Below are 19684 nucleotides of genomic sequence, written 5' to 3' on the forward strand. Positions count from 1 at the left end.
GAACTCATATTAAAACAGAATAGAAATAGTTTTCTTTGTGTGAAAAATATAAGCAGTTTCACAAGTTACATTTCTACTTACAAATTAAGTCAATTCTAACACTATGCAGAAATTGCTTTTGAATTCCAACCACTTCATGTTGTGTTCTTGCACTCTTACTGGATAACAGATGGATACAATGTTGTCTCTGAAACTCCCGAAGTATCTTCTGCTGAAAACAAACAAATCACAGAAGACACTTTTCAAAGTGAAAGCAAAGGAACAGAAAGTCTTGTCGCCAAGGTCAGCCAGAAGAAAGATACAGTAACGTGGATTCACATGATTCGCTACTACAATAATTTAAAAAGAATTTATAACACAAACCTATCTGGTATGCATTTTTATTTCCTTCTAGAAAACTGCTATAGATGAGATACTGTTCTTGAGGGCAAACAGGGAAAGATTCAAAGGCTATCATCTGAAATAGCCTCATTTTTAGTATGTTTAAATTGTAGAAATGCAAAAAAATCTTCATGTAAATCAGTTTATGCATGCTGCAAGTGAAGATATTACTACCTTTCTTCATAGATTCATAAGCCTCCACAATACCAGGAAGGCCTCCCTCAAAACTTAATTGTTATTACTACATCTGAAGCATTTCTAAAAAATTCATAATCTGTATTTATTTTTAGTTCTAGAAAAATCAAGCTTAAGTCACATAATAAATAAACCTCTTCAGTTTGAGGTTCTGTTTTGGTGACCTGAGTGTAGGGTAAATGAGAAGGCTGAGCAATATTGAATGTGTTTTTATAAAACCCCAGATGTGATTTGCTTGCTTCCTTTCACTGCAAAAGGAACATGGTAATAGATAGGACCTTTCAAACAGAGTAAGAATCCATTAATTGCAAGGCCTTAATACTGTGCACCTACATGTGATGGCCAGCTTTTGGATTTACAAGTGATTACCCAATACATGAGAACAAAACTACAACATACATATAGCTGGTGTTTGGAGAGAAACACAGCAACTCTGAAAATAACAATTCCAGAGAGGGCTGGGTTTTCTCCCTGCAGCATCAAATGAAAGTATCCTGGCTCACCACTGAACTGTGAAGAAGGTATCTACAATTAAGTGTCAAAACATGCATGTAAATCTCAGCTTTAGTTACCTGTTGGGGAGCCTAGGGGGAAACTCAGCTGATCAGCCCCTAGCTGTCTAAACTGGGGTCTTAAGACCTCTTAAAGCTTATTTTGGCTGTGTTGAATAAATATATGTTTATTCTAGTGGGTGCTTAGGCATCTAGTGAACATACCGGTGCTTACACTCTGAATTTAAGTACCTACACCTCAAAATTACATCTCCCATTTGATGCTACATTATAATGTCTGGAGAGAGTTTGGTTCATTATCTGATCACTGGTGAAAAATTACAAATAGCATAAGCTAGTAATATTTAAGGGCAATCAGTATAATTGTTGGAAATGGATTTATTTGATATTGATTCTATTTACATATTTTATTATGTTTTCAAAATTTATTAATATAGTGTAGATGTAGTAATTTAACATTTTAATGGCAAATAATGATGTAATTTTAAAAATCTCTTTTAAAACCTGCCCCTAATCCAGGACCTGGATCACTTTCTGCAAGAGATGGACACCTTGGTTTGATTTCTGACACAGGAGTTGTTCTACGCATAGCAGAAATGCATTCCTTCCTTGAAAAGTATTTATTTGAATATTCATTGTGTTGTCTTGAGAATTTTCCAGAAGAACTACGTGATGTAGAAATGCCACTCAGTAATGCCACTGATTCTTCAGAGGTACTTACGTTCTCTCTAATGTTTCAAAAATATTATACTGGTATTTCATTCAGATTATTGGTAATTCCCATGGTAATATTTCTGGGAGTGTTATAGAAGAATGAAATTATATGCAGAGGATCCTTTTTAGATCTCTGGCTTGTGAGCAGCCTATTTGAGCTTTCAAATGAAGGCAGCTCAGAATACATTACTCAGATAAATCTTGATTAGAATTCTGGACTCTACACTTGACCATGGCACATGTTTTGAACATTGAATGAAGTTTGTCTTAGAAGACCCACTATAAAAATAATTGTCTCCAAAGTTTCTCAATCCCACTTCTCACATTAATAATTATCCTAATACTAAAAATTAAAATGAAAGATCAGTCTCTGTGGCTTATTTTTTAGTTATTATATTCAGTATTAAATGGAGACAGGGGAGCCTTGAGGGCGGAGAACTTGGTATGTTATAAAAATGAATAAAAATACTTCTTTGAAAGTAGCTTGTCTAGAGTTGGTGAACTTTCTGCAGTGTTGGACAGCATATCATTACTCATTTCCCAACAAAAAGCTGACTGTGCCACTGAATAAATTGTAAATATATGGTATGTGACATTTATAACAGCCATCATATATCAAAAATTATTTTACTATGTCTGCCCTTTTTTTGACATAATTAGTATTACAGTATCCTAGAATAATAAGCTTCAGAACTCACTGTCATGTTCTTGACGGGTGCAAGCTGCATAATCATGTGTTAACTTCAGTATTATAGACAGATAACAAGCATAAAGCTCTTACTTTTTTAAATTCTAAGACTCATTGATTTTTATCACAACATTTTTAGAAGCTTTAACTATCCAAAAGGTTATAGATGTTATTTTAAAAATGTTACTGTAATTTATTACTTTGAGTTTTAACAGTACAAATAGACATACTTTCTGAAAGAATGATTTTTATGTATGAAGTTGTTTCACTTATATCTATCTCTGTATTCTATTTTTGACTCTTGAAGGCTTTTTCAGGTCTGCTGACCAAAGAATCCAAATTACATTAGGTCCATAATTAAAATTCTGAGCCCTGTTACATTTTTCATGCTTGCTATCTGTTCTGCTCCATGATAGTAAGTAGATCTGGAAATACTTGACTAAGACTGTTTTCAGCCTTTTAAGAAAGTTGAATAGGCAAACATTTATGTATGTTATTCAGCAACCTACCAGTTTGACAATAGCAGTTGTAATGTCCTTCTTCAAGAAGATTCAATATGAATAGAAACCCAAAGGATACAGTTCAGTAAAAAAAAACCCCAAAAACAACAAGCATTTAAGAAATATATAGCATAATATAGAATTTTAAGAGCTCTAGTTCAGGGGCATAGAATGAATTAGGTTCTTGCCATATCCATATATGTGTTTTCTCCTAGTTTTTTTCACAGTCCATGCTAGCAGGACAGTGGATGATTCATTACTGAAGTAGAAGAGGGTTCTAGTGGCTGGGTCCTCCGTGCACACCTCATGGCTTACCATGGGTTATGGCCACTAAAGGCACATCCATGTGCTTGAATTTATGCCTTCCACATGCCTGGATTCATCTTTATCTTCACTTCTACTAAAGTTTCATGTGGGATGGTAACTGGTTTTATGGTGTAAGCCTAGATTATTGTGAAAAATCCATCTTCTGTTCACTTGGATTTACTGCCCTGAAGTTGTCAGACACTGAATTTTCTGTAGAGAAAGTAGGTAAAATTGTCCATTTTTTTCAGCAATGAACATTCAAAATTTGAAAAGAACTTCCCAGGGAGCTGTTTCCAGGGTTCACATTTTGGAACCAATTATGGAGACGTTAGGACCTTTTCAAATAGCCTCCACATTCCCTGAAAATGCAACTGTTTGGCCGGTGTTCTTCGCAGATCTGTGTAATACTTTAAAAAATATAGATGGTGTGTTACTGTTCAGCCTTTACATCAAATATTTCACAATTTTAAGGCAAGGTTTTGTTCGTGCATGAATGTTGGCTGACAGTGTTCCTGCATTAATTCCCTGCTGAATGACAGCCAACAGTAGCTATTTGATGAATGCCCTGCTAATGTTGCATATGTATTTTATAAAATACAACAAATCTTCACAAATTAAGTGATTGAATTTTTAGCAGGTGTCACCCTTTGTTAGTTGCACAGCTGAGAAAACAGATATGTAAACATAAATAAAACATTATTCTAACATTCAGAATCCTATTTTAATTATCAATATGTATACTTGACAAATTAGTTTTTCATTGCTAAATTTTGTATTCTCAGTGTGCCAAATAATAGATTTGAGCCAAACCCATAATGCCATAATGATTTTAAGTTAAAGGCAACAATCTTTGTGACTGTGGGTGTCTCTAAATCAGCATTTGTGTTACCTTTAGAAATGTGTCATCACATAAACACTGAAAAGTCTCAACTCGGTAAAAAGGACACTTTTTAAAACTACCCATTTACCTAAATTAATATCTATTTATGCTAGAATGAAATTCATTCCAATTCCAGTAGACACTAGATTATAACAGATTTTTCCTCTTTCACTACAGAACATATAGTTTAAACTTAAATAAACATATAGTTTAAACATATAGTTTAATTTAAATAAACTATATAATTGAAATATTATTAAATATAATTATTTACTAAAAACTTGACATTTATTTTGTGTTTCAGATGTCTCTTGATGTTTCTGAAAGTGCATCAGAAATGTCACATGTTCTGAGAATACCTTCTCCAGTTTCTGTTGTTGCAGAAGATGAGAAGACAGAGAGTAGGGCAGCAAGGGCTTCAGATAAGGAAATTAACATTCAATGGTATATTCCTTCCATGGCAAAACCATCAAATGATACGGAAACAAAGGTATAACTAGAGCAAAACAGTTCCTTAGGTCGTGGAGCAAATTAAGTCTCATTTCTAGTGAATATTTGTGTTATGAGTTAAAAGCTTTTTAATAGAATTATGGTGATAGGAAGAATTTATTTACTGTCCTGCAAACCTGCTCTTTAAAAAAACAGAATGCCCTGACAGTTTTTTTGTTGGCAGACCAGAAAAAACATCTTTTTTCCCATATAGGGCTTCCAGGCTATACTGTATTCATGCCTGTTGTAAATCCCTGATGTCTTTGATATCTTCATTCTAAGTTTGGGTATTTGATACATTCAAATAATAGTTTGGTGGGAGACTCTTGGAAAAGCAAAGATACACATATACAGGGAAAATGGGATTTGTAAGCCTCATTTTCCTAAAAGATCAGACTGAACATGAAAGATGAAAGAGATGAGAGGGTTTCAAGAATGTGAGAAGCTATGACATGGAATTTGTTTTATTTTTACACAAGGGAAAAATGTGTAGGTAAAATTTTTGCTACAGCAATAAAAATCCATGGTCTTAAACTTTTTGACATAGCAGATCTGTTTCTAAATTTCTATTAGACCAATTTATCTGTATTAGGAAACTGATAGAAGCCCTGTGAAGTTAATGTAAATAATGTAGCTTTTAATGTGGCTTTGCAGGTTACTTTAGCATGGCCGTACAGATCAGTAGAGGAACAGGGATAACTCCTAAAACTAAATAATTCATGAATGCCATATATTTGACATTTTCCATATAGTCAAAACATTCCACTACCATTAGGAAGCATATTTTCAATTGCACTAGTAAATTCTCGCAGTGTAAGATGAGAGCATTGTACTTAATTTTCTTATAATGGTATAACTTTTTTTAGATTGGTGAGTTATGCACACTTAATGGATTTAAACCTAGCAGGATGACAGCCATGCATATGTTTGAACAGGATCAGGACAACGCTGGGATTTTGATAGTACACCACGGGGTATACCTAATTTTCAAATCCATAGTAATAATATCCAATTTAATTAATTAAATTAATTTAAAACTTATAAAATCTGAGTGTAGTACAAATTCATATGAAGTCACACTCCTCTCTTTTTTGAAGGCCAGTTATCTAAGGCTTCATCTGTACACTGTATTGTACTCCTGTATCACTGAAATAGCTCAGGTCTATTGCATTACAGTACATTACCCATCCCATCTCTTTTATAGGTTTTGTTGCTTTATGCTTATAATACAAACCCTGTCAAGATTAGTGACATCAGTTCAACGTCTCTGTTTTCAGGCCACTTGTGGATTCCATTGGCTAGGTAAATAATCACTGACTCTGTGCTGTTATTTCATGCTGTATTAAAGATCAATCAGACATTTAAGATGAGAGAAAATAAAGTACAAAATATCAAAGAGCTGTAAATCTTTAAAAGCATTCATTTTTGCTTTTCAAAGATTTTTCACTGTAAAAAGGGTAAGATGTTGTACATGTGTTAAACCCATCCAAACAGCTACTTTTTCAATGCATTCATTAGCATTTTAGTTTTGATTCTTAAAGAACCAAATGACATATGCTAATTGTATTACACTGGAATAGCAATGTAGCAGATCTAAGAAGCACTCCCAGCAGTTATTCCCATTCTCTCAGCGTATCATCTACTTTCTCCATCCCATATTATAACTCTGAGAATGCAAGAATTTTTCTTAGTTGTAGCACCAAACTCTGCCCTTAATTTTACATCCTATGGCATTTTTCATTTTTTTTTTTCTTGTCATTCATCTAGTCTTAAAATTTTTGAACTGCTCAGTGGGTGGAAGGGAAGAAATAAAGGGCAGAATTTGCCACCCTTGTGCTGGTTCAATGAAAAAGCCGTTTCTTAGAGAGGCATTCCTAAAATAATACTTCCCAATTTTTTTGTAAAAAGCTAATACATTCTATATATCCACTTTATTAAATGGAAAACTTATTTTTGTAAAATTATGAGATGACTCTTGAAATGAAAGAAAATGTAGGACCTAATCAATATGTAATAAAAGCTAGGTCAGCTTAATTATAACCTGGAAGCAACAAATATTGTTGTTTTATAATGGTAATAATAAAAAACTTTGTCTTCTTTTAGAATTATTTCTTTAAGGGAGAAATTGTCTGATCTGAAGGAGCAAGTTGAAATATTGATGTATGGTTCTAAGAGCTTTTCAGCTTCAGTACCTGCAAGTTCTCTTGTGCAAAATGAAACTTTGAAAAGAAGTCGTTCAAATAAACCCAAAAGATGTGATAGGAAAGTGCATCTTGATGATAAAACAGAAGTAAGTGAGAACAGCTTGGCTCTTATATATGTTTGACTTGATTTAAGATGTCTGTTTTGGGGAAATAAATGATGGGCAACTTGTCAGGCAGACTTAAAGGCAGGTGTTAAGCTTCCCTCACATCTTTAAAGAAAATTTGAAATACTTTATTTCACTCTTTATTTATTTTTAACTTTTCCTTATATATTGCTTGTCACTTTAGAAAAAAAAACCAAAAAAACAACAGGCATTTTCAACCTTCTACTTGAAAATAAAAGCTACCTCTTCAGGTACATAGATTTGGAAACTGATACCTAATTTATAGTAATCTACATCTGAAAATCCTTGGCAGTGTGTTAAATTAGCATGGCAATCAACCCAAAAGTGCTTTTTAAACATCAGTTACACATCTTCAATGTAAAATGGGCAGGGGTGGTTTCTGAAATAAGAACCTTTTAATAATGTTATTGAGAGATTACTAAAATTGGCACAGAATTTATTTTCATTTTCTCTATGCCATCCTCTTTTCTTTTTATTAGCAAGGCTGAATATGGTCCACAAGCAAATACTCTCCCCACATACACACACACAAAAGGTAATTTCAGAATTTTCCATGTGCTCTGTTTGAGATAATGTCATTGGAATAGAATGTTGCCACAGCATAAGTGCTGCTTGATAAATGCCAAGGCAAAATAGACGTTTATTTTCAAAGTGGGAGACATTTATCATGTGACAGGATTCTCTTTATATCTATTATGTGAAATGATTAATGATGTAGAGACTGTCATTTTGCCTGATGGATGCTGTGAAACAGTGACAATTGTGCACTGTGCCATTATTACGAAGCTGTATTTTGACCAGCTTGAAGAACAAATGATATTTTGGCCAATCACTGTGTTCAGGAGGGTAGACAGAGCTGTCCTTTAATTGGTGTTTCTGATTACCTGAAGGTGTTTGCTCAAAATTTCATTAATATATGTCAGTAATTGGTAAAAAAATGTTTGGAATACTAATAAGATTAACATGCCGTGCATTATACTTGTATAAATATCATCTTGTCAGGGTGTTTGTTTATCATATCTTCAGTAAACACATAGCAAAAGTATGCTCAGTCACTGGATTTAAAACCTGAACCAGGAGCAATTTTGCCTCTAGTAGAAACTGCAAGATTTGGGCATTGTGTTTGTACAGGAAGCACTGCTATTTGTGTTTCAGAAAATTTATATTCATCAGCTAAGGTTTACTTTGCTGTGAATTCAATCAGAATAACCTAAAACTTGAATATTCTGAAAAATTTTGTAAGGCTGAGCCATCTGTTAGCTTATCGGAGAAGACTGATAGTACAGCATATATTTGTAGTACACAGATAGTGCAAATATTTTCTTGTTTTATACCATTAGGAAATTATTAAAAGGTGTTTGTCTGAAGTCAAAGCACTGCTGTCTGTTGTTCCAGCCCTGTCCTCTCCATTAACGGAGGTATGTTGTTCTCATTAAGAGTAATAATCAGTTTTCTAAAATAAAACAGTTGTTCAATTAAACTGAAACATGGATTATACCACTATGCATCTTCTCATTTTTTTCCGTATTTTGTTTTGGTTTCATTTTATCATCTTTACAAATAAAATACAAATGTACACAATTATAAACTGTGAATATCTTCACTGTTCATTAGAATCCACTATTCATACATGCAAAAATGTATTAAAAGGGGATTTTTGCTCACAATGGTTAATACAGATTATCCACGATTCTCTGGTCATTGTTTACACAGACTCCAGTGAATTTCCATGATGGAATCACCAAATGCAATTTCCTTCCATTCTTGTATTTTTGAAGTTATTCAGGCTTGATTATTTAATTTTCTTTAGCTTTCTCTGCCTTGCCCATGACATGTTTTGAGAGACAGTATGCCACTTTTTTTGTCCATGCTGCTGGACAAAGCATCTTATTCATGCTGTTATCCAGCGCAGTCAGTATCCCAGAGGAGACTGTGGGAACTGGCCCATGGTGGGGAGCAGTGCTGTTCAGTGTTCTCAGCCACCTTGGGGACATCAGGAAAGGACCACAGCTGCCAGGGCTCAAGGGACTCCACAGGAGATTCTGCAGTCCACTGTCATATATCACTCCCTCAACTGAGCCTCAAATATCTTGCCAGTAATTGTTCACAATGCAATGATAATGGAAAAGGTATCCACTGTACTCTTCCAGTCAGAGCGCTCTTCCTACTAGAACAGAATCTGACTTACCTGAGAGAGAATAGTGCCTGTTAGAGCAGAGAGAATCTGTCCTGTGTGCCCTGCAGCCTGGTACCTAAGAGTACACACTTCCCTTTGATACACATTGCACCATCCTTGCCACCCCTCGTTATCCATCCCGAAGCTCTCTCAAATGACTCCCAGGCCTTCATATCACACAATCTGACCTTATCAATGCATCAGAATACACCACATCCCTTCTGCAAAGCTTCACTTTTCACAGTCCCACTGAAGTATCTTCCATGGTAGCAAGATTTGATAGATTCCTAGGGAAAGATACAGACAAACTTTCACAGAATCATGAAAAATTTCTGGAACTGTTTAAATTCTTGTGAATTCCTTTTACTTTGCCTGCTTGTATTTGTGGATCTACGATGGAAGTGGGGAAGAAAATTTAGTGGTGATTTTCTATTAAGAATGTGATGTTTACTGCACTGTTTTATTCTCTCTAAATTCCACAACCAGGTGGAACTTCACAGAACTTTTCATGATGAAATTTCAAATACAAACTTCAAGCTAAGATGCTTTGAGATATAGTAGTTTTGGTTGAGCAGCTGAAGCTTAATCCTTCAAGATGCTGAGTATCTTTGTTCTTCTCTGAAGCAAACAGAACTTGTAGGGTGCTTAGCACTTCCTTATGTATAGCATATTTCAAAGTAGTATTTCCAAACTTTCATATAAGTTGTATGTGTGCATTACCCTGTCTCAGCCAGAGACAGAAAGCTCAGGGAGGGAGTATGTACATCACAGAATAGTACATCCCCTTTGTATTCAAGCATGCAGGAGAAGGCAGCAGATACATTTCTTGTATGTAGTTTTTCACCATTTTCCCTTACCAAACACTTTTCTGTTGCTCATGTTCTGGTGAATTAATCGGGCAAAGTCAGTTCTAATTTGTGGTCTTTGTTTTCTCATTGTCTGAGCTGTCACTCTTCTGTCATGTTTCCACTTTCTCTTCTTTGATTCTGTTTTTTTCTCTCCGCATGTCCTACAGTGCTTTTGATTCAGTCCTGAATTATATTTATAAATTGAGAAAGTGCATTTTCATTGAATTATTCATTTAAAATTATTTGCCTTTTCATGTTTTGAGAATAAAAAAATGTCAATCTGCTTGTTTCTAATGCTGTTTAATGAGTAGCTATGTCCTTGAGGGAGATGAAGTATAGTGTTTGGAAGCTTCAATCTTAAATGTTAGAAGTAAATGTATAAATAAAATAATTGCATTAAAAATTAACCTCCCTGTGTAACTTAGTCCAATCATTTCTGTCTTCAATTGTTTTTTGCTGATACCTAAATCAGTTAAATAGTTCTCTGTGTTCAATGGACACTCAAACCAGTTTATGATTGCCCTCTATTTCACCTTTTACTGTTAGCTCAATTCCTTCAATTTCTCATCTTAGGAAAAGACTTCCAAATTACTAACCATACTTACTGCTCTTCATTTTACCAACAGATGATCATGATAAACTTTGTGAGCAAGACTGTTCATAAAGGTTTCTACCCTTGAATCCTGTTTTACTAGTTTCCTGCAAGACATGTCATTAACCACAAATTTATACCAAAGCAATAAAAATTTCAAACTTACTCATTGGTTGTAGTTCAGAAATCTGGATTTATATTAAACTATTAGTATATATGTGTATGTATATTAGTATGTGTGTGTATATATATATCTGTGTATTGGTATATATGTACTTTTTTGGTACCTCTAAGCTTAATAAAGTTATTAATTTAGTTTTTGTTTTTTTTTTTTTCAGATCCCATTTGATGTTACTTTGCAATCAATAGCAAATTTGAAAGATATGTTTGATCTTGCACATGGATGTATAATAACTGAAGGAAGTCTTTTCGATTGGATCATTACTCTGCTTCATTAAATGCTATTTTGCAATAACGTATTCAGTTACTAGCTGAATGCTACAGACTTAGACTTAAGTTCCAGGGTTAATATAACAACTTCATTAATCAAACCAGGATTTGGCTCCTGTTATGTTTTGTAATTTTCACTTTTAGGTTATTTCCAATTATTTAAGCATTAGTAGTTTTTAAAATAAAAATAATTTTTAGGAATTTAATCTTTTGTAAGTAGATTATTTATAAGAGAATTCTCTAACACTCTTTAAACTATTTCCTATTGTTTAGAAAAGCTGAATAGTAGTCTTCTAGTGCCTGCTAATAGATACTCCTTTTTCCCCTGAAATTGTATTCTTATCAGCAATTTTAAATTGCTTTTGCAGTTATCAAAAGTTGGTATTATTTCTGAAGTTGAGAATTTTTGGTGGGCCTAAAATGATCACTATGCTTGTTCTTCTATTCATCTGTTTGGAAACTAGCATTTCAGGTTGTTGAGGGTGCAAGTGATCATTCGGGTGTCTTTATAATTTCAAAGCATGTTCTTAAAAAACAAACAAACCCCCCCAACAAATAAACAACTGCCCCCCTAACAAGACAGTACTAAGAATAAAATGGTACAGTACAGAATATTTCTTATATCATTCTAAAAAGCTAAGGGAACCTTTCTGAATGTTGCTGTAAATATTATTTTGAAGTACTCAAGAAATACAAACGAGTCCTACCAACAGCCATGTGAGGCAATATGCTCAAGCATATTCTCCATCTCAATGGGTGGAGCATCTGAAATGCTCCGGCGACTGAGATGGAGAATTTGACATGAACAAGTGAATTAGCAGACCAGGGAGGGGCCCTGACCCTTTGGTTTTACTTACATTCCAAAGCCAGGCACTCCTTTGTTACTTATATTGATTTGTTTGCAACAAACATCAAAAAAACCCAGGACATTTGGGCAGGAATCCTGTGAGACTTGTCCTGTAACTAATTATGGTTTTATATTTCCAGGAAAATTCATCATTAATGGTTACCATTCCTGGTCTCATTTCATCTGTGAAAAATGGCAGTCCCTTTCACTTCAGTCAGGCATTTCCTCTACTGTAGCCCAGTGATAAAACAATAAACTTTTTTGAACTATTTGGAAATTGCAGATTTACCTTGGCTTGTGCTTTTCAGAGAAATATTATCTGGTTGAGTTTCTTTTTGGGAGGAAGAGGGAGAGAGAGGTAAAATTCTGAATAATGAGTATCCTAAATGTGATCAGTGCGGAAGAAGGGGAAAAAAGTTCTCTCCTATTTCTCTTTGTTCCTATAAAAAAAAAAGAAGACTGGATGTATTTGCATTATGTGTAGCTGTTTAAAAGGTGTGCTGTTTTTTATTTTGTGTACACTTTTCTGGAATGCTGTAGGTAGTAGAAAAATTAGAAGGATAATGATAGAATGATGTAAAGAAAGGAAAAAGTGAGTAATTGATTAGGGCAGTTATTTTTGCAAGACAATTTAAAAACTGAGTTAGTATGATTACTTAACTAGACTGCCTAGCAGCCAGTTTGGAGGAGACACTCCTTAGCATTATTCTTTCATTAAAATAATTTATTATTCTGCAGTTTTTCGAAAAGCAGGAAAGATAAAAATTGACATTACTCATTTTTCTTTTACAAGGGACAAGTAGGAAATTACAGCTTTTACAAAACAAACCAACAAGGTGTTCTGTCTTTTGGTGTGTTTTGCACAAACTAAAAATCTATCTTTTGTTTTTTTGTTTGGGGTCACCTTGAGGATTTTCTTAGGACTTTTATACAGCTTAATTAATATTTGTAAGACATGCTATAGCATCAGGTGAAAATGGAAGAGAAGTTCTATTACAGACAATGTGTTTTTTCAGTGCTGCCTGTCTGGACCTTGTTATATTTCCTATACTTGAAAGAGAAATATTAAATAAAAGCCTTTACCTATTCATTTAAAATACATTACTATACTTACTTTCATATAATACATATTTTCTAAGATTTTTGTTTTAAAGAAAAATATTATCCTTTAACACACAGCACAGTGAAATAATAACATTAAAATGTTGACCTCACTGCATCCATAGCAGCAGATTTTATTCTCATAAACACAAGATAAAATATTCAATGCAGGTTTCAGAAGAAACATTGGAGAAAACATTTTTCTTTTAGCATATAATTAAACTCTTTAGTTAAAAACTGATTGTAGGGAGGGAAGCTCAAACTTGAATGTCTCCAGTAATCACACAGAAAAAAAAACATAAAAGCAATTGCAAAGCAAATTGTTTCTTGGTTATGTGTTGCAGTAGTTGGGTGGGGTCTTTGTCCTTAGCAGTAAATAGAGATTAAAGCCTTCAATATGTGAAACCACAATAGATTTGCGTCAACACCATGCTGAATTAGATTTGCATAGAATCTACTTGTCTGTGTCACTGTCTCCAAAATTAAAAAAGAAGAGGAGGAAGGATGATTTCACTTTGTAAGGGAAGATCTTCCTGCTATGGGAAGTTCTTCTCTATGATCTGCCCCATACAACAATGCCAAAAAGCTACTATTGACAGCTTTGAACCCCTGGCATGTGTACCAATTATTTTCAAATTTTAACTGAAATATTTCTCCATTCTACATCTGTGGAAGGAATGGATAGTGCTTCTCTATCTAATAAATTGAGGGATGGGGCAAGGGGAGAGAGAGAGAAAAAAAAAATAGAGAGAAATTGAAAGATTCTGAAAACAACTACTTCAGTCCATCCCACTGGGTGTGGGACAAGAAAGACCTATAGTAAAAAGAGGTGTTTGGGCTTTTAAAATTATTTCAGTATTTTTTGTTATGTGAACTGAATGAAGCAAAAATGCTGAGAAAAAAAACAGCTTCTGGTCCTGTAATTAAAAATTTTATCATTAAGAACATGCTGGAGCTCAAATTGAATTTGAACAGGGAGCTTAACAGTGAAAGGTCTGAATGGATTTTAGAATATTTCAGTTTTCAAGTACTCTTTCAATATAGTTTTAAGTTATATTGGTGCCTTGAAAGATGTTCTACATTCAAGGCATTCACAGGATTTCTCATGCCTACAAATATATAGTAACTTGAAATTATTTCTGGTTAAATTAATTTTATGATGTGGAAATCAGTAATTTCACACAGACTTATCCAATTGCATGTGACTGGTTTTTAAATTCCACTACAGCTCCACTACAATTCACAATTTTTTGTTGTCCAAAGTATATATTCACTTTCTGGATGACATCAATCTAACAAAATAATCCTAGTAATTACCCTCACTATGCCTCAGTTTCTTTATGTGAAGATGACAGTAATCCCCTCATCAGTGAGGGATTTTAAGTTTTCTGCAACAACATTTGGAAAATATTTTCAGATTCTTGAATGAAAGACGAAGGCTATTTATGTTATTATTCAGTTGAGACACACTGTAATGGAACAGTCATTTGTTTCCAGTCCATTTCAGTGAAATCCGAGAAGGAAGATTTTTTAAAAGAATAATGATGGAGTAAAAATTAATTGTTGGCTAATATGCTGAACTAATTAAGCCAGCAGAGAGATGCATTTATGCTTGCCAAAGGTTTTCTTTGAGTTAAAGATACTGAGAACATCATTAAATGAGAAAAGTGAAAATATGAAGCATAGGTTAATCTTTTAAACAGAGTGGGTGAAAGGGTCCAGAGGCAAGTGCTGAAGTCAAATATTTACCACTGCAATTTAATTCTCCACTTTGAAACCCCAGAGCTAATTAGAATTATTCTCATTTATCTACCATCTCAGCATGATTTAGGATTCTACTTAATGTGCAAAGAAAAAAAGAAAGGCTGTGCTGAAGCAAATGGCACCAAAACTCTCAGTGTGGAACCAGAATGCGCTACCTACAAAATAATCATGAGCTGACTGAGCCAGCCCTATAGTCCTGTGTGGAGGGTGAAAGTCTCTGAAAACACAGAGCCCCTACAGGGCTGGTTTAGCTCCTGGCCAGACATTCAGAGTTGAAAAGTACATTTCAGCAGCCACCTAAAAATTTCAATGCCCTAGGCAAAGCTCCTTGTTTTTCGGCAGTGATGATTTCGTCATTCCCTGTGAATTCTGGCATCATACAGCTACTATACAGCAGAGCTAGCAGAGAAAGTCAAGATCCTGTCTATCATATGAAATTACTGTATATATTTTATCATCATACAATGTATTAGTTTCTCTATCACATTATCACATTCCTATGGTTCCACTACGAAATGGGATAAGACCAACTTTTAAGTGGTTTCCAAACCACTCTAAAAAATGATTATAACCATAAAGAAATTCAGGTCTTTTTTTCCCTAGTGTCCTGACTGCTCTTATTCCCTGGAACTCTGTGGCTCATCCTTCAGAACCTAATGTCACTGCATCTACAATGAAAAACTTGTTTATGGGCAAAGAGGAAACCTATGTATGTTTAAAGGCAAAAATGTATTAGCATAATTGAAATCTTAGCCTAATCCAAGAATTGTTATCCAGGTCTAATTATTATGGGAAAAGAAAGAATATTTCCATGTGCAGAAAGTTGTAATAATAATAGTCGTAATAATACAGTTAAAAATATTATATAAACTGTTTTTGCCTCTCTTCACCTCTATATTGCTCACACTCCCACTGCTTTTACAGCCACAATTGCTGGGAATGCTCTGCCTTGCACCGATGGCCTTTCAGCAACAACACCACTTTGGCTTTAAGGGTTGGGCTTATAGCTGTGGTCCTTTCCGCAAACAGGATGCACCAACGTGTCCCAGTGGTTCCTTGCAAAAAGCCCAGCACAGGCACTGGCATAAAAAAAATGCCAGCAAAGGTCCTACCAGCAGGAAAAACTGATTTAACTGAGGGGCTGTTACAGAATGAAGGAAAACATTCTGATCATGTTTACTTAAAATCCCCCAAATTGTTAATTGTTCAAGGCTTTAGGGCTTGTCAGGCAGGTGCTCTCCTATCTGTAAAAACAATTATGCTCCACTGTGAGGAGATAAGGGAAAAAAAGCCAGAGGATATGGCTGTGGTAAAGAAAAGCCTTTAGATTCTCTCTGTACTGAAGCTAGAATGGAATAACAAGTGCTGGCCTCAGAAGTGAAACATGACAGGTTTAGCAGCAAATTAGGACTCTAAAATGGAGCGAGAGCAGAAGACTTGCAGGAATGCCTTAACACTCAGCTGAGAAGGCAGGTGGTTGAAGATATAAATTATGACTAATGATTGGTTAATGAGGATATAAAGACATGATCCTCAATGCTGTAGGGAAATAATGGCATTTTGTGTAACAGTGCCATGATTTATTTTCTCCTGATTATGAGTTAATTTCCACAGACTAGATATTAAATGAACTTGGAAAATCAAGACTCCATCAGAAAAGGAGAGTAAATCAGGCATTTCAGCTCGACTGGCTCTGAGGGTACCCAGGGTGAAGCCTCGCTCAAAGGCAGATCTCTACAGAAAGTTTTGTTACAGGTTCCACGTGTAATATATCTTTAAATTTAGTATATGATGTTGTTTTTTGGGGTAGAAAGCAGGAGTGCAAACATGTATCACCGCGAAGCAGTGCTACCTTTTATTTTACCGGATGAAAATAATAAGAAAGCCCCTCCTTCTGTAAAATTCAGCATGACCAGGGTAACAGTCCTATTGCAAGTCAGGAAACAGAGGCCGCAATTCTCTATTACTCGGTGTTACAGGAGTGATGTATTAACCGCTATCATTTATTTCGCTCTGTCGCCATGATGTCCCCGTGTCCCAGATGTGCGGAGACCCCAGATGCAGCCGGATGCCTTTTGCTCAGCACTGGACTCTGCGTTTCCAGTCAAATCGCGGCAGTCGCGGTGCCCCTCACACCCGCTGTGGCGGGTTTACAGCGAGCCCAGCGCCCCTCCCTCCAACCGCTGCCGTGCCTGAGCCGGGCGCGTCCCGCCCTGCCCTCCGCAGGGCCCCTCCGGGCCGCCGTAGCGCGGGAGCGGCGCGCGGGGGCTGCCGGGACGGGGCGCGTGAAGTCGGGCGCGGCGCGGCACGCCGGGCCCAGCGGGGCGGGCGGAGCGGGGCCGGGCCGGGCCCGTCCCTCAGGCGGCGCTGGGCCGGGCCTCGGGGCCAGCAGCGGGGGCTCGGCCCGGTGCCCGCCCGGCCAGGTGCGCAGCGCCGCGGGGAGAGCGCGGGAGCGGGCGGTGGCCGGGCGGTGGCGAGGGGCGGGGTGCGCGGGGCGGCTCCTCCCGCGGCCTCCGGGGCGGATTGCGCGGCGGGAGGCGAGCTCTGTGTGAGGCGGGAGCGGCGGCCCCGCAGGCTGCTGCCCACTGAAGGCGTCTGTGGACCCTGAACTTCTTGTGTAGTTTTGTGAGTGTTAACAGTCGCGGCAGTAAGAACGAATGGCCTAAAGCTGTGTGGAAGCCTCTCGCAAACTTTGGCTAAGTGGTGTTTGTGTTCTCAGCTGAAGGGAAAGCTCACGTTTATAGTCCTCGTCTGTTGATAGTTTAAAATTACCAGGAATAAAAAGCTGAGAGTCAGAGCTTCAAACCAGGCACCGGTTAACCTGGCTTGAAGTCTTAAAAGGTGTCACTCAAAATAAGTAGCGGTACAATGTTCTTGGTCTTTTTGGTTCGTAATATTTTATAAGGTGCGATGAAAGGTGACTCACTGTCGCTTGTATTCTGCTGTTAAAGGTTTAGTTTAAAGGATTCTCGGATGTCTTTGGAGTGGTGAGATGAACGCTGAAGTGAGTCCTTTAGGTCCGTACTGCCAGCCCTGCCCTGCAACAGTTTGATTCTGGTTTGTATATCCCCATCTACTGGTGGGAAATGGGCCCTTCAGATACTCAGGGCTTCTTGGTAGGCAGCTGTGAGCTGTGGAGATAAAGGCTTCATTTTAGTCTCTTCATGCCGTAGAGGGCCTGGCTTTGTGAGAAAGAAACCACGCGTTTCCTGCTGGAGTTCAAGTAGCAAAAACTTGGAGTGTCTGATGCTTTCATTCATATGTGCAGCTGAACGGTACTGTTTAACTCTCCAAATAAATGGTGCAGTTATCAAAAAAACTTTAACTGTATCTTTTAGAATTGTCATTTTGAATTGTTAGGTTGCCTAGTTGATTTTTAGTTTTATGTATTTTCACTTATTAATTTATTTCTGCCAAAACAGGTGCAGCCATGCAAGAAGGCATACGTTTTGCATCATCAGGAGATGATATTAAAATATGGGATTCCTCATCTTTCACTGTGGTGGAGCAGTTCAACCCACATACACCATCACATCCAGTCAGTTCACTGTGCTGGGCCAGCAATAGTATCCTTTACAGTTTCAGCCATATTTCTGTGGGTGTTCTGCAAAATTCCACTGTTTCTTTTTCTTTCCTTTTTTTACAGAAGTGTTTGCGAAACACAGGCCTGATATATTTTGAAGTCTTGCATTAAAATATTGGTATCTATTTTGACTGAAGTTTTGTGGTTCCTTGTGCTGAAGGGATTTACAGAACGAGACCATGATGTTAAATGATTCTGAAGAAGTTTCTTACTTTGGGAACCCACACTTTTTTAATGGCTATAATGTGCCTGAATTGCCTGCCAACTGTAAACCTTACTCATTTGTTTCTTCAGTAGTTGATGATGATGCTCGCTTTCAAGATGGTGCTTAATTAACTGACAAGCTTGAGCAAAGCAACTGCTGGTGTAGTAAAATTCTATACATAGTATAGTGAGGAAAATTGTAATCAAATTTTTTTTTTTTTCCATAGGACAGCTTCTCGTTGATTCTGATAATCTTTGTTAGTGTTCACTTACCTGTAAGCACTGGCTTTCTTTCTATTCTTTGTAAGCATTTAGAGAGGACACACAAACCTATTGTTGTGTAGGAAAACATTCACAGGGTGGTGGTGGTTTGTCATCAAAATGGATCTGATCTATTTAGGTCTTTCACCTCTGACTTGGAAGCCAAGGAAGTCTTGGATAATGATATGAGGCGCCAAGTGGTAGATGAAGATAGGAGAACTCTCAGTGGGCTGTCAGGTAAATGACTTGTGTGGCTGTCACAGGAGAAGGTGGTGGTGCCTCATCTTGATGTAAGAGGCTAGGATGCAGGCACACAGCATATGAGTCCTGCATGTTCTGAATGTCTGTCCTCAAAGTTAATGTATGAGAATAAAAGGTTACACCAGTTGGAACACAAATGAATGTTTCAGCTATGGAACTTGCAGAGAATTTGAAGCACAGATGTAATGTTTTCATGTATATGCATACACACTAGTATGTGTTTAGTAAACTTTTATCTACAGACAGTTTGTCTTACATGCTTTCATCTACCAAGTCTCCTCTTCGTCTCCCAAAACTGAAGACTTGTCAGCTTGTTAAGGATAAAGCATTAGTTCTGGTTATGCATAGTTATGTAAAATTATACAAACGTGCTGTAAAATAATGAAAGCAATAGCAAGCACTACTCTGCCTACTGGTTCTGTTGTGTTAAATCCAGCCAGTTAACCGGTGTTATTCTTTAATGAGTAAATGCAAAATCACAATGGGCATTGGCCAGAAGACTGAATGATTACTCAATTTGTTTGGTGACGGTGGAGATGCAGTTTTCCTGCTCTGTAATTCTATAAAGGTTCTTATTACTTTGGAGTACTTTGTTTCATAAAA

The 19684-nt window shown here is 36.5% G+C and overlaps 2 protein-coding genes across 18 annotated transcripts in view; both read left to right on the forward strand.

The window, feature by feature from the left end:
• The window catches only part of CFAP54 (cilia and flagella associated protein 54), a 103001-nt gene extending 90817 nt beyond the window's left edge, over positions 1 to 12184 (forward strand). For 4 of the 7 annotated variants that reach the window (XM_030261807.4, XM_030261785.4, XM_072923236.1 and 1 more), the window contains 7 exons: positions 170 to 370; positions 1608 to 1801; positions 4481 to 4666; positions 5870 to 5967; positions 6769 to 6955; positions 8335 to 8412; positions 10949 to 12184. In XM_030261807.4, coding sequence (XP_030117667.4) covers positions 170 to 370; positions 1608 to 1801; positions 4481 to 4666; positions 5870 to 5967; positions 6769 to 6955; positions 8335 to 8412; positions 10949 to 11068 — 1064 coding nt within the window. In that variant the 3' untranslated portion in view covers positions 11069 to 12184. Of the gene's footprint in view, positions 1 to 169; positions 371 to 1607; positions 1802 to 4480; positions 4667 to 5869; positions 5968 to 6768; positions 6956 to 7473; positions 7530 to 8334; positions 8413 to 10948 lie in introns of those variants that run through there. The other 3 variants (XM_072923235.1, XM_072923234.1, XM_072923239.1) reach the window with 3 other exon arrangements.
• Positions 12185 to 17038: 4854 nt separating this feature from the next.
• NEDD1 (NEDD1 gamma-tubulin ring complex targeting factor) overlaps positions 17039 to 19684 on the forward strand; it is a 257109-nt gene continuing 254463 nt past the window's right edge. For 6 of the 11 annotated variants that reach the window (XR_012053499.1, XR_012053495.1, XR_012053498.1 and 3 more), the window contains exons 1-2: positions 17039 to 17195; positions 18195 to 18338. Coding sequence is in view for 3 of the 11 variants with exons in the window: in XM_030261846.4 (XP_030117706.4) it covers positions 18203 to 18338 (136 nt within the window). In the remaining 8 variants the exon portion in view is untranslated. Of the gene's footprint in view, positions 17196 to 17257; positions 17398 to 18194; positions 18339 to 18930; positions 19058 to 19684 lie in introns of those variants that run through there. The other 5 variants (XR_012053500.1, XM_030261871.4, XR_012053501.1 and 2 more) reach the window with 5 other exon arrangements.

Source organism: Taeniopygia guttata, chromosome 1A (genome assembly GCF_048771995.1).
Source record: "Taeniopygia guttata chromosome 1A, bTaeGut7.mat, whole genome shotgun sequence".
Lineage (NCBI taxonomy): Eukaryota > Metazoa > Chordata > Aves > Passeriformes > Estrildidae > Taeniopygia > Taeniopygia guttata.